This window comes from Carcharhinus amblyrhynchos, chromosome 9, assembly GCF_965287045.1.
Source record: "Carcharhinus amblyrhynchos chromosome 9, sCarAmb.v2.hapA, whole genome shotgun sequence".
In the NCBI taxonomy this organism is placed as follows: Eukaryota; Metazoa; Chordata; class Chondrichthyes; order Carcharhiniformes; family Carcharhinidae; genus Carcharhinus; species Carcharhinus amblyrhynchos.
This window is the reverse complement of record NC_137332.1, coordinates 24,887,838-24,905,413: the sequence shown is the minus strand read 5'-3', so window position 1 is coordinate 24,905,413 and position 17,576 is coordinate 24,887,838. Positions and strand designations below refer to the sequence as shown.

Genomic DNA, 17,576 nt, shown 5'->3' with positions numbered 1-17,576 from the left:
TCTGACTCATGTAACTGTTCAGTTGCTGCCTTCCAAGTACCTAAACGAAAAAGAAAAATTAGGATCTTTCAAGCCAGTTTCCACCCTGGGATCTGACTTGTCTAATAGCTGGGATCTTAACAAGATTGCCACAAAATGAAAGCACATGACTGCTGCCAGGACACAGAACATTGGCTTGCATGATTCTCTGCCAAATGATAAAAACCAGCTGAAAGATGAGAAAATAAGACCCCTTTCTTTCCAGTAAAGAGCTTCTGTTGCTTGCAAAGCAATGTGCACGCAGTCATCTGCACACTACCGTGAGAAAGCCTGTAAAATCACTCGCTTTGTGCGCTTGTCTCTGGTGAGAGAGAATGATATATAGTTAGCTCTCTTTGAATACTAAGCCTCCTTGCACAACAATAGTTGGCAAATTGCGAGATGTTGTGAATATCTGCAGATCCAGCCTGGTGTCAGATACATATAAGTTCATCAGTATGGCCACCTTTACATCCATTGGGAATGCAAAGAACGAAGAACAAAGAACAAAATCAGCCCGGGAAACAGGCCCTTCGGCTCAACGAGCCCGCGCTGCCATCTCAACACCACCAGTCCCCCTCTCCACCCACGACCCCTGTCTAATGTTTTATGGCCATCCAGATTGAGGGAAACTGATTTAGGGACAATTTATTCCTGCCAATCAGCCTAACAGCACATCTTTGGGGTGTGGGAGGAATCCGGAGCACCCGGAGAAAATCCACGCAAGCACAGGGAGAATGCGCAAACTCCCACAGACACCGGCCCAAATCCATGTGTCTGCACAGCAATCAGTGATAGTCACTGAGCTGTCGTCTTGCCCAGTATCTTGTCCACTTTAGGCACACACTAACGACATGTAGCACTAGGCCAATCTCGAACAACCAAGAGCAGCCCCAGTACGACCCATCGCACGTATGCCCCTCGTTGGACACGCTCAGAGGTTGCAGTTCTAGCAGTAGCAAGTGCAAGATTTTAGAATGGACGTTCCTTAAAACATCTCGTACTTTGTTCCTTGCCAAGGTTCAGGTCAGAGTATTGCTCGCTGAACACACTGGATGGATATGTCAGCACAATTCCACACATTTAATTAAGACACCTTAACCCAGCTATCATTTTACAAGCTAATAAATGAAAATGTCCTTATTTTTGGTTTTCAAATCAAAATTTTCTATGGAAGATTATGGCAAAATGCCCCTCTCCTCTTCCCTCATCCAGAAGTCCTCCTGCTTTGTAGCCTCTGTTCATTCTCCAAGTCATAATGTTTTCCAAGGGAATGCCTCCTAGTGCAGATGTCTAAATCTACTTGTCTGTGCAGAGCCTTGAAAAGTCCTTCTGCACATGCCACACTCTTTCACCCTCAAACGTCAAGCACTTATGGAATCTGAGAAAAGCCAGAAAGATTAACCATCAACTAATTTCTAAGTAGTTCAAGATTCCATAAACTAGTATTTGTGGGGTTGGTGGGTGCAGGTCCTTCCTGATATGGAACCCATGTTCAGATGTGTGAAGCTAGGAGAGTGTTATCTGGAATGATGAGGTCAAACGTGGCACTGCTGATATCAAATCACTGTTGCACACTGATTGAGCATCAGGGATCGTTGTGGAAAGTGAATAAGTTCTTTTCAAAATTAGGGTCCTAAATCTAAACAAAGAAAGCTATCAAGATATGAGACGTGAGTTGGCCAAGATAGCTGGCGAAGTTCACCGAATTGCTTGACAATGAATAGGCAATGACTAATATTTAAGGAACAAATGTATGCATGCCAACAGTTATATATCTCTTTCTGTCATAAAACATAACAAGAAAAGCAGCCCAACCATAGCTTACAAAAGAAATTATTGATGGTATTAGATCTAAAGAGGAGTCCTATAAAGTTGCTAGAAAAAGTAGGCAGCCTGAGGATTGGGAGGAGTTCAATATTTAGCAAAGGTGGACAAAGATTGATTAGGAGAGGAAAATAGAATATGAGAGTAAATGTGCAAGTCCATAAAAGCAGATTGTAAAAGCTTATATAAGCATATAAAAAGAAAAACAGTTAGCGAATACAATATTAAGGAATCAAAGGTCTAGTCAGAAAGAGGAATTGAAGGACATTATTACTAAAAAAAAAAGTTGGAGAAAGTAATGAGACTAAAAGCTGATAAAACCCCAGGGCTTGATAATCTACATCCCAAAATACTAAAGAGGGTGGCTGTGGAAATAATGGATGCATTGGTTGTCATCTTCCAAAATATTGCAGATTCTGGAATTGTTATTAAAACAGTAATAGATTGGGAAGGAGCAGCTCTCCAAAAGCTCGTGACTCCAAATAAACTTTAACTTGGTGTTGTGACACTCTTACTAGATTGAGAAAGATAGGCAAAGAAAGGGACCTGGCTGTCCTAGTACACCAGTCGCTGAAAGCAAACAAGCAGGTAAAGCAAGCAGTTAGGACAGTATATGGTATACTGATCCTCATTGCAAGAGGACTCGAGTACAGGAGCAAGAGATCAAGAACAAGTGTCTAGAACAAGGGGTCACAGTCTCAGGATACAGGGTAGGTCATTTAGTACCGTGACCAGGAGAAACCTCTTTACTCAGAGGTTGGTGAACCCATAGAATTCCCTACCTCAGAAGGCTATGGAGGCCAAGTGACTAAATATAATTAAAAAGAAAATAGATAAAATTCTAGACTTTAAAGATGTAAAGGGACATGGGAGTGTGCCAGAGTATGGTGTTCAGATAGAGGATCAACCATGATCAAACTGAATGGTGGAGTAGGCTCAAAAGGCTTCTACTTTTCTATGTTCGGCCTTCTTTCACAGGACATTCATTGTGCGCATGCTAATACCTGCACCAATGTGGTATCTGGTGCAATTTGTCCCCACAGTTGTTCTTATGCTATGGACAGACTTTTCGGGTTTTAAAAGCACTTGTAGCACCCAAAAAAAGGCATCAATTTCTCCTGCTTTTCGTGGTCCTCAAAATTCCACATACTCTATTAAGAAACCTTAAGACATAATCATGTAACATAACTAGGAATGGAAGTAGACTTTTTATTTTTGGTTCCTAGCCTAACACCGTCAACCTGAATTCAACATCCAACAGTCTAAATTCTAAACTTTTGCTCTTAATGCATGTAGAAATTGTCAATAATTAATAACTGATAAAATACAGAACACAAATCCAGAATCTGTGTCTTTCTCTGGGCACCTGTGTCAATGGACAAGATATTCTGCAATGAGCAGTATATCAATACACCTAAAGAAAAACTCTTCAATTCATTTAAATTGAAGTCTAATTAAAGAGAACTTGTACTTACATTTTGGAATCTAACTTCAGCAGAAATCCCAGTCTATCATATTCTGAAAAAGAAAAGAAAATACACTTAATTCAATAAACCGACCCTACATTTCCCTGAAGACTAAATACATAAACATCTTGATATTAATATTAGTAAAAGTAATGTTACTTAGTTCCAAATCCTAGGCTGCAATTTTCACATCATGACCCACAACTTGTCTGGCCGGTTGGGGTGGGAGATGCGCGTCGCCGGTCTTGTTCCAGGATTTGCACACGCACCGGGAACACATGCACATCTCCCAGAGCCGGCGAACAGTCGCCAGTCAGACCACGCTGGAAACTGGCAGGAAGGCAGGTAAGTCAGAGAATCATAGAGTCATAGAGGTTTACAGCATGGAAACAGGCCCTTCGGTCCAACTTGTCCATGCCTTTTTTTCAAACCTCTAAGCTAATCCCAATTGCCCCCATTTGGCCCTTATCCCTCTGTACCCATCTTATCCATGTAACTATCTAAATGCTTTTTAAAAGACAAAATTGTACCCACCTCTATTACTACCTCTGGCAGCTTGTTCCAGATGCTGACCGTCCTCTGTGTGAAAAAATGACCCCTCTGGACACTTTTGTAACTCTCCCCTATCACCGTAAACCTATGCCCCATAGCTTTAGACTCCCCTACCTTTGGGAAAAGATATTGACTATCTAGCTGATCTATGCCCCTCATTATTTTATAGACCTCTATAAGATCACCTGTCAGCCTCCTACGCTCCAGACAAAAAAAGTCCCAGTCTATCCAGCCTCTCTTTATAACCCAAACCATCAAGTCCCGGTAGCATCCCAGTAAATCTTTTCCACACTCTTTCTAGTTTAATCATATCTTTTCTATAATAGGGTGACCAGAACTGCACACAGTATTCCAAGTGTAGCCTTAACAATGTCTTGTACAACTTCAACAAGAAGTCCCAACTCCTGTATTCAATGTTCTGATGTAGATATGCCGGCGTTGGACTGGGGTAAACACAGTAAAAAGTCTCTCAATGCTCTGACCAATGAAAACAAGCATGCCGAACGCCTTCTTCACCACTCTGTCCACCTGTGACTCCACTTTCAAGGAGCTTTGAACATGTACCCCTAGATCTCTTTGTTCTGTAACTCTTCCCAACACCCTACCATTAACTGAATAAGTCCTGCCCTGGTTCAATCTACCAAAATGCATCACCTCGCATTTGTCTAAATTAAAACTCCATCTCCATTTGTCAGCCCACTGGCCCAACTGATCAAGATCCCGTTGCAAACAGAGATAACTTTCTTCACTGTCCACTATTCCACCAATCTTGGTATCATCTGCAAACTTACTAACCATGCCCCCTATATTCTCATCCAAATCATTAATATAAATGACAAATAACTGTGGACTCAGCACTGATCCCTGAGGCACACTGCTGGTCATAGGCCTCCAGTTTGAAAAACAACCCTCTACAACCACCCTCTGGCTTCTGTCAAGAAGCCAATTTTGTATCCATTTAGATACCTCACTCTGGATCCCATGAGATTTAACCTTATGCAACAACCTACCATGCAGTACCTTGTCAAAGGCCTTGCTAAAGTCCATGTAGATAACGTCAACTGCGCTGCCCGCATCTACCTTGTTGGTTACCCCTTCAAAAAATTCAATCAAATTTGTGAGACATGATTTTCCACCCACAAAGCCATGCTGACTGTCCCTAATCAGTCCTTGCTTCTTAAATGCCTGTAAATCCTGTCTCTCAAAGTACCTTCCTGCAACTTACCCACCACAGATGTGAGGCTCACTGGCCTGTAGTTCCCAGGCTTTTCCCTGCAACCCTTTTTAAACAAAGACACAACATTTGCCACTTTCCAATCTTCAGGGACCTCACCCATGACTACTGATGATTCAAATATCTCTGCTAGGGTACCCACAATTTCCTCCCTAGCCTCCCACAATGTCCTGGGATACACTTCATCAGGTCCTGGTGATTTATCTGCCTTGATGTGCTTTAAGACTTCCAGCATCTCCTCCTCTGTAATATTTACACTCCTCAAGGCATCACTATCTATTTCCCCAAGTTCCCAGGCATCCATGCTTTTCTCAATAGTAAATACTGATGAGAAATATTAATTTAGGATCTCATCCATCTATTGTGGATCTGCACATAAATGACCTTGTTGACCCTTAAGAGACCCTACTCTCCCTCTTGTTACTCTTTTGCCCTTTATGTATTTGTAGAAGCTCTGTGGATTCTTCTTTGCCTTATCTGCCAAAACAATCTTGTGTCCCCTTTTTGCCCTCCTGATTTCTCTCTTAACTCTACTCCTACACCCCCATACTCTTCAAAGGATTCACTTGATCCCAGCTGCCTATGCATGTCATGTGCCTCTTTCTTCTTCTTGACCAGGGCCTCAATATCCTGAGTCATTCAGGGTTCCCTACTTCTGCCAGCCTTGCCCTTCACTCTAAGAGAGATGTGTTTACCCTGAACCTAGTTAACACACTTTTGAAAGCCTGCCATTTACCATATGTCTCTTTGCCTTCCCACAGACTCCCCCAATTTGAATCTTTTTTAATATATGTATTAAATGTAGTTTAAATCTAATTATTGGGAACTTTCCAGTCCTGCTTGAATCTCCCACCCCACCAGGAGTACTTCATTCTGGCGAGGTTTAGACTAACTCACCACATTCGGGGAACTAGCGGGAGACCCTGCCAGAGTGAAGGGGGAGGCAATCAGGGCCCCCAGGCATGGGCATAATGGCACTGCCCAAGGGGCAAAATGCCCATGCCCAGGGGGCACCACAGGGCCTACTGTAGGCAGGGCCTAGGAGCAGTCAGTGAGGAATGGGGGGGGGGTCCCACTGCCACTCTGCACACAGGATCAGTCTGGGATGGAGGGAGGGCAGCAGTTGGAGCAGGCAGGGGAGGTTGCTTCCTAGGGGAAAGCCTGTAAATCGGGGCACTCCAGGTGGGATGGAGGGGGGGTGGTCAGGGCTGGTCTGGGAATTGTTGTGGGGGCCCCGATCGGGCCGTTGGGGGAGGGGGGGGCGCAACACTGCAGGGGTCCCAGGCTGGCCAGCGATTGAGCTGGCCAGCAAACAGGGAGCCTGACAGATCGGAGCCACTATGCATGTGCAGAGTTCCAGAACTCTGGCACGCATAGGCCTTACTCCCTTGGTTTTTAATGAGATTCATGACTGAGACCGCTGCATTGCACAGAGTGCGGAGATTCAGGTGAGAAGCTGAACTGAGAAAACAGTCGGGACCTAGAACAGTTTTCCCATCAATTCAGCACTTTTGGCAGAATCGCAGTCCTAGTTTCAGTATTTCACAAGATTTTCAAATCTGTAAACTTCAAAGAATTATTTTCCAACATACTTTCAGGGTTTGAAAACAATTAGCTTCTAATATGTTTCAATCCACAAATCTTGATCTAATTGGTATATTCTTATGCATATAACCTCAAGCAGTTTCTGGAGCTGAACACCAAGTGAATATGTAGATTGCACACAGTTTGTGACTATACTGCGAGTGAAAATGAACTCATCAAGTTATATTTAAAGAAACCCATCTAAGTTGCATATCAGAACTCACTACTCCCATGCCCCAAAACCATATAATTATTCTCCTGAATCGATAAGCTTATGAATCTTGGTGTGCTGTTGCTAATTTTTCAGCATGCAAATCAAGACCATGCTGATTTGTGTAATTTCGCAGAATTCCACAAATTTTACAGATAGTGCACAGAATAATCTTCAAAAAATGAGTTTGGAATTCCCCAAACATAGTACTATGATGACACAGCACATGGTGAGAGGATTAAGCAAATATATACAACACATTTGGGTTTGGTATAAATTAAAACCACTATCACAACATAGTGTGAAAGTTAAACAAACCAGCAATACATAGCTATCCAATATTTATATTTAGAAACAGAAGATATGACCTGGACTGCAGGGAGGGCCAGGGGTGGCATGGTGTGGGGGGGGGGGGGGGGGGGGCACACACACACTGGGATATACAAAGAAATGAGAATGCAATAAAAGAATGTCAAGTTCAAAATTCAAACTCCCAGCCTTTTAAACCAGAAAATTAGTAGTTGTGGTTCAAAAGCCCTGCTCTTCACAAAATAAGTTCATGATTATCACACTGCCATTGAGAAAAGTCACTGTGCTGCGGAATCCCCTGGGTGCAAACGCGTGATCTTTATCAGCACACTGTCCTTCATTCACAAAACCAGCATCCAAATCTAGAAGAGGCTCAGAGAATTGAATCTTCTTTATAGGAGTTCGAAATGAATGGATTTATAGGACTCTCACCAACCTTTTACAATCAGAGATCAACACTACAAAACTACTCATAATTTAGCATTAACTGGTAATAAGTCAGTAGTCTCACACTTAAGAGCCCATAAAAAGGGCCCGGAAAGAGTGACGTTAGGATATTTGGTCCTTCAGAGGGTTAGTACATGTATCTGTGCTATAACCATTCTATAATTGTACTGAACAAAAGAGCAAGCTCGATGTGTAGTAAGTCTACTCCTGCTCCTATTTATCTTATTTTATTCAGCAAATATATCAGATCATCAGCCTGCCACAGCAGCAGTCAGTTGATATCAGCAGCAGGATCTCCACTGATATATTGGATTGGCACCTATTTTATTCACTGTAACTCACTGTAAAGAATTAGTACTGGAATCCCTCCATGAGTTGATGCTCATATTCAGGTATCAATTATTTTGATTTCCAACTATTTTGCTGCTTTTGAGAGAATATTTCAGGAACTTTGCTTGGCTTTTTTTTATGCTTGCCCCAAAACGGAATTACAACTTTTCTTTAGATTGCCAACCTACCTCCTTTCTGAATTCAGTTTAGAATTACTTCTCCCTTGTCGGAAAAAAAGACATGCTATCAAAGTTTTCCATCCTGCACTCATCACAACAGATGCAAGAATGCCACATTTTAAAGGGTGCAACAATTTATGCTGATTAGCACCCTTTTCTCATACAGTATAAATTGTTGCTCCTTTTGAAATCTGGCATTCTTGCATCTGACCTGATAAGTGTAAGACAAAAAGCTTCAGTTTCTTTATCAGCAATACTCAAGTTCTGTACTACCAAGTGATTATAATTGCTGTTCTATTATCAGTTTAGATTTATATGTTTTATGTTTTACTCTATCTATTTGGAAAACTCCATAACGTTTCCCAAATTATCTGCTGGCTGCTGTTTGAATTCTTTCTTCAAAATAAATTCATATTGACTTTTTCCCGAGGGATGTTTTGTAATGTAGTTAATGGAAAATATTGTTATTGGCATCATCACACAATACAATTAGTCTGAACAATGAGCAAAACACAATTTCGGAGAAATATTTTGGTACAAGATTGAAATTAGTAGAAATAGATATTAGTTTGCAGATTGCTTTTGTCAAACAACCTTAAGCTGGTCATGAGACCACACATATTGAATGAAAAACAAAAAAGGAGCTGAGTCTGGCTGAGTTAACCCCACACTTTTAACTCCAGCAATTCTTTTGCTAAATGAGATAGGCCAAAAGTGTTTATACTGAGACCTGTCACCACCTGCGTCTAAGCCCTCCTTCCTATTGCGCACAGTGCATGTCTTGACATACTCCTGTCAATCTCTTTGAAAGTGGTCATTCACATCACTGACGGTGATGACAGTACTCACTCAACACCTGATCATACTTTATATATACAATCACTGCCTAATTAGAATATGGGAACAGAAGAACGACTTACCCTGCATAGACTATTATACGTCAGAAGAAACTAGAAGACAACTGCAATCCACACATTCTGATACGTGCAGTGTTTAGAAATAATACTTTTTCAACTGTACAAATTGCTTACATTTTTAGAGTAAACTGTAGGATTGACAGTTATCTACTATTTTAGAATTGTGAATGTAAAATTGAGTACATTTCAAATTTTACTGTTTTATCCTATTATTCCTAATCTATACATGAATAACATCATAGCTGCATTTATTATAACATTTTATACATCCATTCCTGGGACAAAAAAGCTTATAATGTTTTGAGAAGTGGATTTTAAAAAATTATCTCAAATCCTCTAGCGCAGTGGCATTTGTCATCATCACTGGCATCAAAAGTAATTAATTTCCATGGACAAGTTAAGGAAACACCAAAAGCAGCTTCCAACTGGGCATTTGAAAAAAATGCAGTGTTGCATTGTGCATAGATTCATTGAAAGTCATTTGTCCCATCATGTTCACACCAGCTCTCTGCAAAAGCAATTTAACCAGCCCCATTCTCCACAGCCCTACAAATCTTTCCTCTTCAGATCTTTTTTATTTGTTCATGATGGGACAACATTTATTGCCTATCCCAAATTGCCCTGGAACTGAGTGGTTTGGTAAGCCATTTCAGTGGGCAATTAAGAGTCAACCACATTGGGTTTGGACTTGTGCATTGACGAGACGAGGTAATATTAGTGAACCAGATGGGTCTTTACGAAAATCAACAATAGTTTCATGGTCATCATTAGACTTTTAATTCCAGATATTTTATTGAATTCAAATTTCACTATCTGTTGTGATGGGATTTAAACCCAGGTCCCCAAAGAATTACCCTGGATGACTAGCCCAGTGGCAATGTCACTACACCATTGCCTGCCCTTAAATTCTCTTTTGACAGCCATCCTTTCAAACAATTAACTCCAGATCTTAACCAGTCACTGCATAAAAATTTTCTTCCTCATGTCACCTTTGAATCTGTTGCCAATTACTTTAAATTAGTTCCTTCTGGTTCTCCATTTTTCTTCAATGGAAACAGTTTCTCCCTATCTACTTACTCTAGACACCTTTTTTGATTTTGAACACCTGTATCAAATGTCTCAAACTTTTCTTTTCTCAGGGGAACAACCCCAGCAATGCATCCATTCACCTAACTGGAGGGCCTCATCTCAGGAACCATTTTCCTAAATTTTTCTGCACCCTCTCTGAAACTAACACATTCCTTTTACAGTACAGTGTTCAATACTTCAGTTAAAGCAAAACAGGTTCACCATAAGATTACAAAATCTATAGATTACTTTTGTTACAGTAATGTGACTAATACATCTTTAATGTCAATGAAGATGATAAATTTGCCTCCCAATCAAGGCAACTATAACCAGTTTATTTATTATTAGTGTCACACTACAATGACGATGCTGTGAAAATCCCCTAGTTGCCACACTCCAGCACCTATTCGGGTACACTGAGAGAGAATTTAGCATGGCTAATGCACCTAACTAGCATGACTTTCAAATGGTGGGTGGAAACGGGAGCACCTGGAGGAAACACACGCAGACACAAGGAGAACATGCAGACTTTACACAGACAGTGACCCAAGGTGGGAATCAAACCCAGGGTCCTGGTGCTATGAAGCAGAAGTGCTAACCACTGTGTCAACATACCACTGCTATAACCTTGATGATCTAGGTAATTGGGATAAACCGGTGGATAAAACACAACCTCAAATGGCATTCAACAGATACAACAGGAAAGGGGCGGGAGGGAGGAGGTTAGAGCCTAGACTCACCAGAGAGATCAGCAGCAGAATGCTGAAATTGAGAGATTGCCTCCAAATCACCAGGTCCAAACACTACCTCCCCCAATCTCAAGCCCCACTACTAGCCCCCACAGAGTCTGCCTTTTCAAGAACAAAGAAAATTACAGCACAGGAACAGGCCCTTCGACCCTCCAAGGCTGCACTGACCATGGTGCCCGACTTAACTAAAACCCCCTACCCTTCCAGGGACCATATTCCTTTATTCCCATCCTATTCATGTACTTGTCAAGATGCCCCTTAAATGTCACTATTGTACCCGTTTCCACTACTTCCCACAGCAACGAGTTCCAGACGCCCACTACTCTCTGTGTAAAAAATGTCTCCTTTAAAACTTGCCTCTCGCATCTTAAACCTATGCCCCCTATAGATTTTGTAATCTTATAAACCTATGGGAGACTTCTATCAGATCTCTCCTCAACCTCCATCGCTCCAGTGAGAACAAACCAAATTTCTCCAATCTCTCCTCATAGCTAATGCTCTCCATACCAGGCAACATCCTGGTAAATCTTTTCTGTACCCTCTCCAAAGCCACCACATCCTTCTGGTAGTCTGGCGACCAGAACTGAACACTATATTCCAAGTGCGGCCTAACTAAGGTTCTATAAAACTGCAACATGACTTGCCAATTTTTAAAAATGCCCCAGCCGATGAAGGCAAGCATGCAGAATGCCTTCTTGACTATCTTCTCCACCTGTACTGCCACTTTCAATGGCCTGTATACCTGTACACCCAGATCCCTTTGCCTATCAATACTCTTAAGGGTTCTGCCATTTACCGTATATTTCTTATATGTATTAGACCTTCCAAAATGCATTACCTCACATTTGTCCGGATTAAATTCTGTTTGCCATCTCTCTGCCCAAGTCTCCATCTGATCTATATCCATTGTCTTCTATGACCAAGCCAGTTTTGTATCCACCTTGCTAGCTCACCCCTGATCCCATGCAACTTCACCTTCTGCACCAGTCTGTCATGAGGGACCTTGTCAAAGGCCTTGCTAAAGTCCATGTAGACAACATCCACTGTCCTATCCTCATCAATCATCTTCGTCACTTCCTAAAAAAACTCGATTAAGTTCATGAGACACAACCTCCCCTTCACAAAACCATGTTGCCTCTCACTAATACGTCCACTTATTTCCAAGTAGGAATAAATCCTGTCCACTTATTTCCAAGTGGGAATAAATCCTGTCTCGAAGAATCCTCGCCAATAATTTCCCTACCACTGATGTAAGGCTTACCAGCCTGTAATTACCTGGATTATTTTTGCTACCTTTCTTAAACAAAGGAACAACATTGGCTTTTCCAATGGACGTCCCCTCTAGCCAGTGAGGATACAAAGATTTCTCTCAAGGCCCCAGCAATTTCCTCCCTTGCCTCTCTCAGTATTCTGGGCTATATCCCATCAGGTCCTGGGGACTTGCCTACCTTAATGTTTCTCAAGAATCCCAATACCTCCTTCTTTTTGATCTCAACATGACTCAAACTATCCAACATCCCTTCCCAGACTCATCATCCACCAAGTCCTTCTCTTTGGTAAATACTGATGCAAAGTACTCATTTAATACCTCGCCCATTTTCTCTGGCTCCACACACAGTTTCCCTCCCTTGTCCTCGAGTGGGCCAACCTTCTCCTGGCTACCCTTTTGCTCTTTATATATGTATAAAAAGCCTTGGGATTTTCCTTAATCCTGCTAGCCATTGCTTTTTCATGATCCCTTTTAACCCTTCTTACTTCTTGCTTAAGTTTCTTTCTACTTTCCTTGTATTCCACACTTGTTTCATGTCTTCACAGCCTTCTAGCTTTCCCAAATGCTTCCTTTTTCTCATTGACTATGCTCACAATATCTCTCATTATCCAAGGTTCCCAAAACTTGCCATACTTATCCTTCACCCTTACAGGAATGTGCCTGAATCCCTTTCAACTTACACTTGAAAGCCTCCCACATGCCAGATGTCGATTTGCCCTCCAACATCTGCCCCCAATTTACATTCTTCAGTTCCTGCCTAATATTGTTGTAATTAGCCTTCCCCCAATTTAGCATCTTAACTTGAGGACTACACTTATCTTTATCCATCAGTACCTTAAAGCTTACTGAATTACGGTCACTGTTACTGAACTGCTCCTCTACTGAAAGATCGACCACCTAGCCGCGCTCATTTACCAATACCAGGTCCAGTATGGCCCCCTTCCCTAGTTGGACTATCTACATATTGTTTCAAGAAGCCCTCCTGGATGCTCCTTACAAACTTTGCCCCATCCACACCGCTAGCACTACGTGAGTCCCAGTCAATATAGGGGAAATTAAAATCTCCCACCACAACAACCTTGTTACTTTTACACTTTGCCAAAATCTGTCTACATATGTGTTCCTCAATCTCCCGCTGGCAGTGGGGTGGCCTAGTGTAAACCCCCAACATTGTGACTACACCTTTACCATTCCTGAGTTCCACCCATATTGCGTCGCTGTATAAGCCCTCCGAGGTGCCCTCCCGGAGTACAGCTGTGATATTCTCCTTAACCAGTAGTGCAACTCCCCCATCCGTTTTACATCGCCCTCTATCCCGCCTGAAACATCTGTATCCTGGAATGTTAAGGTGCCAATCCTGTCCTTTCCTTAACCAAGTCTCTGTAATGGCAACAACATCACAGTTCCAAGTATTAATCCAAGCTCTAAGTTCATCTGCCTTACCTGTTACACTTCTCGCATTGAAACAAATGTACTTCAATCCACCAGACCCCTCTGGTTAGCAATCCCACCCTGCCTGCTGTTTCTCTGAGTCTTACTGGCCTACTCTCTGGTTCCCCTTCAGCTAATTCACCTTTGCTTTGATTCCCACCCCTCTGCCAAATTAGTTTAAATCCTCCCATGTGGCACAAGCAAACCTCCCAGCCAGAATACTTGTGCCCTTCCAGTTTGGATGCAATCCGTCCTTCTTGTACAGGTCCCATCTGCCCGGAAGAGACCCCAATGGTCCAGATATCTGAAACCCTCCCTCCTACACCAGCTGTTTAGCCATGTGTTGAGCTGCACTATCTTCCTATTCCTAGCCTTACTAGTACACGGCACAGGGAATAATCCTGAGATTACAACCCGAGAGATCCTGCTTTTTAACTTCCCATCTAACTCCCTAAACTACTGCTGCAGGACCTCATGACTCTTCCTACCTATGTCATTAGTACCAATATGGACCCAAGGCCTCTGGCTGTTCACCCACTCCCTTCAGAATGCTTTCTGTCTATTCAGAGACATCCTGGACCAGGCACCAGGCAGACAACATACCATCCTGGAGTCTCTTTCACGTCCACAGAAAGGCCTATCTGTACCCCGAACTACAGAATCCCCTATAACTATTGCTCTAGTCCTCTTTGTCCCTCCCTGCTTAACAACGGACCAGCTGTGGTGCCATGCTTTGGCTACTGCTGCTGGTATCCCCTGATAGCCCATCTCCCCCAACAGTATCCAAAAACAGTATACTTGTTAGAGAGGCAGATGACCACAGGGGACTCTTGCACTGACTGCCTGACCCTTCTAGCAGTTATCCATCTATCAGCCTGCACCTTCAGTGAGACCACATCTCCAAAGCTCCTATCGATGATGCTTTCCACCTCTTTCATGCTCCTAAGTGCATCCAACTGCTGCTCCAACCTATCCATGCATTCTATAAGGAGCTGCAATTGGGTATATTTCCTGCAGACATTGTCATCCGAGACCCTGGAAGTGTCTCGGATTTCCCACATCTCACAAGTGCAGCATTTAACCCCACTGACTGACATTTCGAGCACCAATTAAATTATTTGAGAAAAATGTATAAAACTCTTACCTTCACTTTTACCTTCTCACAGTGGCCTTTTTTTTGGTTAGGGGTTACCTCCCCCCCACCCGTCTGGTTCTGCCCAGGTGAGGACCCGCTCCCCATGAGGCCCCGTCCTCTTAGCACTGCCTGGTGGGCACTCTAAGAGTGCCAGGCTTGCACTGCCAGGGTCTCAGGCTGGTAGTGCCTGGATGGCATTGCCCAAGGGGCACTGTTCTCTCCACCCCCAACCACCCTCAGAGCCTCAATGGCCTCCAGTTGCACTGGCGAGGTCAGGGATGGGTTTTTCAAATTTTTTGGGTCCTGCTTAAATTTCCCACCTTGCTACACCTGTTGAATAGCGTAGCAGGGCAGGAAAATCAAGCCCAACATGTTTCTGATCAATCCTAACAGTTTCATGCCTTTTTGTCAATCCTGATCCCCAAATGACAAGTCACCACCTACACAGGATGAATTTTCAACTTTCAAGTGGTTAATTAAGGTATGTGTAACAAGTTTTTATTACCTGAGCATATGGTAGATACATGATCTACAGTATCAGATTATAAAAGCAAACCAAGCCACACACAGCTACATAGTGCTTGTTATGATACCCAATATCGTGAGTGATAAATTTCACACTTTTCAGTGGGCATTTCATTTGCGCAAAGTGTATTGATAATTGGAAGGTCATTAGAACAGCACACTTAGAAATGGCCCACATAAAACACCATCAAGACACAGTGTGAAATGAGTGTGTTTTGGCAGATATAAAATGTTACCAAATGGGGAGAGGGGGGAAATAAGTGTGCCTGGGCGGCATGGTGACACAGTGATTAGCACTGCTACCTCACAGCGCCAGGGATCTAGGTTCGATTCCTGGCTTGGGTCATTGTCTGTGCAGAGTCTGCATGTTCTCCCTGTGTCTATGTGGGTTTCCTCCGGGTGCTCCAGTTTCCTATCAAGACCCAAAGCGACCCACCGCCCCCCCCCCATCCCAATCCCAAGGTACAACTCCCTCCATTCTAAGATCCGACCTGACCCCCGCATCCACCCAGAGGCCCGACCACCCCACTACCCTGAAATCCTTCAGTCCTCACAACCCCAAGTCCGACCCAACCCCAAGTCCTACCCCCCAAGCCCCCCACACAACTCCAGGGCCTGATACTTTTCACCTCAAAAACCTTCTGTCACATCTGAGACCTGACCCATCTACCCCCAAATGCTTCCATTCAACCCTGCAAATTCGACCTACTTAGCTAATCCCTGGTCTTTCAAGGACCTCTAATTTACCTGGTTTACAGCAGCTAGTGTTGCAATGTTCTGATCTTGCCCAGCCTGATTTAAAGATTACAAATAATTGGATTGGATAAGAAAGTCAGGGCAGAGTGGTAATCTGACTTGGGCTGCCACTCTGAGCAAGTTCAGGCCCAAGGTTTCAGATGAAGCAAGTTGTAGAGTCGAAGAGTATAAAGTACAAAACAGATGTTTGAAATAGCAGGCAGCATAATAACAATTAGGAGTAGGCAATTTAGATCTTCAAGCCTGCTCCGATATTTAATACAATCATGGCTAATCTCATCTCAACTTCAACTTCACTTACCTGCCCGTTCACCATAGCCTTTCAAAAAAGGTTAAAATGAGCGATACTACTTATTTTATAACCTTGTCAATCACTCTAATCTGAAATCCCAGGGTAACTTAACTAAACAAAAGTCCTTTAAATCTACTTAACATAACCACTTGCGCCGTTGAAATGGGTAATTATCCTGCTTCCCCAGCATCTGAACTGTATTCCTTTCAGTCATACAGACTACCTGTAGCATAAAGGTGGATTTTAAACATTCTCCTAAAACATAAAAACACAACATATACATACCATTTGCACATTTTGATGGCAAGAGGTCAGTTTGAAAAATATGCAAAATTGCAGGGAAATATAAGACATCCACAACTTAAGTCCCTAGTCTTGTAAGGTACTAAATCATTAGGTGATACGAGAATATGTTTAAATTGCTTAAAGGAAACTGCCAGACAAACACTAATCTAATCCCATGGCACATCTTTCCAAACTGTTTAAAGGTTGACAATGATTAACAAATTTAGATGAATTCTCTAGTTGTTCACTTACTCAAGTCTGATTCAATTCAAGAAATAAAAATAGCCATCAAAATCATTACTTCACAACCAAGTACTCTTTTTTTAAAGTCACTGCTGAAAGGAGGAAATTTAGAGGAAATTTGGGCACAGCAAGATCCCACAAATAGCAATCTGAAAATGGCTGGCTAATCTGTTTTGATGAGTGCTGGTTGGGATTAAAATCAGCCAGGACAGTTTGCTCATCTTCAAAATTTTGACACAGAGTGGAATTTTCCAGCCCCAAACATCTCCTGGGCCCGTTGTAAGTCAGTGGGCTTTTGACTGGCCACCACATCTCCCGCTGTGGGTCCCACCACAAACAGGCCAGAAAACTCTGCAAGGGGAGTTTTAATATCCATCTGAGACAGCACACTGAGCTTTGATTATATGTATCATCTGAAAGATAGTAATTTTGACATCGCAACACCCTGTCAGCACTACATCAGTGTCAGCCTGAATTTGATACTTGCCGCAACATGACTTGCACAACAGCTTTCCTCTCCTCAAACAAGAACGCTACCAATTAAGTCATAGCTGACATTTTTAATTTTTTTTATTCCATCCTTAAAGTTCCATGCCAATGCTTAGAATGGACCAGGTGGACCCAAATCCATTTATTGATTGCTCCAAGAGCCAAAGTTTAATCCAACTCAAGGTCCCCATAAGAGAAATAAACAAGATCCAAGCTGATAAGATTATACTCCTTGGGCTTGATTTGATGCTTGATCTTA

General features: G+C 42.5%; 1 protein-coding gene across 3 annotated transcripts in view; it reads right to left on the bottom strand.

Annotated features, from left to right (window-relative positions):
- The window catches only part of st3gal3a (ST3 beta-galactoside alpha-2,3-sialyltransferase 3a), a 523,437-nt gene that overhangs the window by 325,571 nt on the left and 180,290 nt on the right, over window positions 1-17,576 (bottom strand). For all 3 annotated transcript variants that reach the window (XM_080195328.1, XM_080195327.1, XM_080195329.1), the window contains exon 3: window positions 3,321-3,363. In XM_080195328.1, coding sequence (XP_080051454.1) covers window positions 3,321-3,363 — 43 coding nt within the window. The remainder of the gene's footprint in view (window positions 1-3,320; window positions 3,364-17,576) is intronic.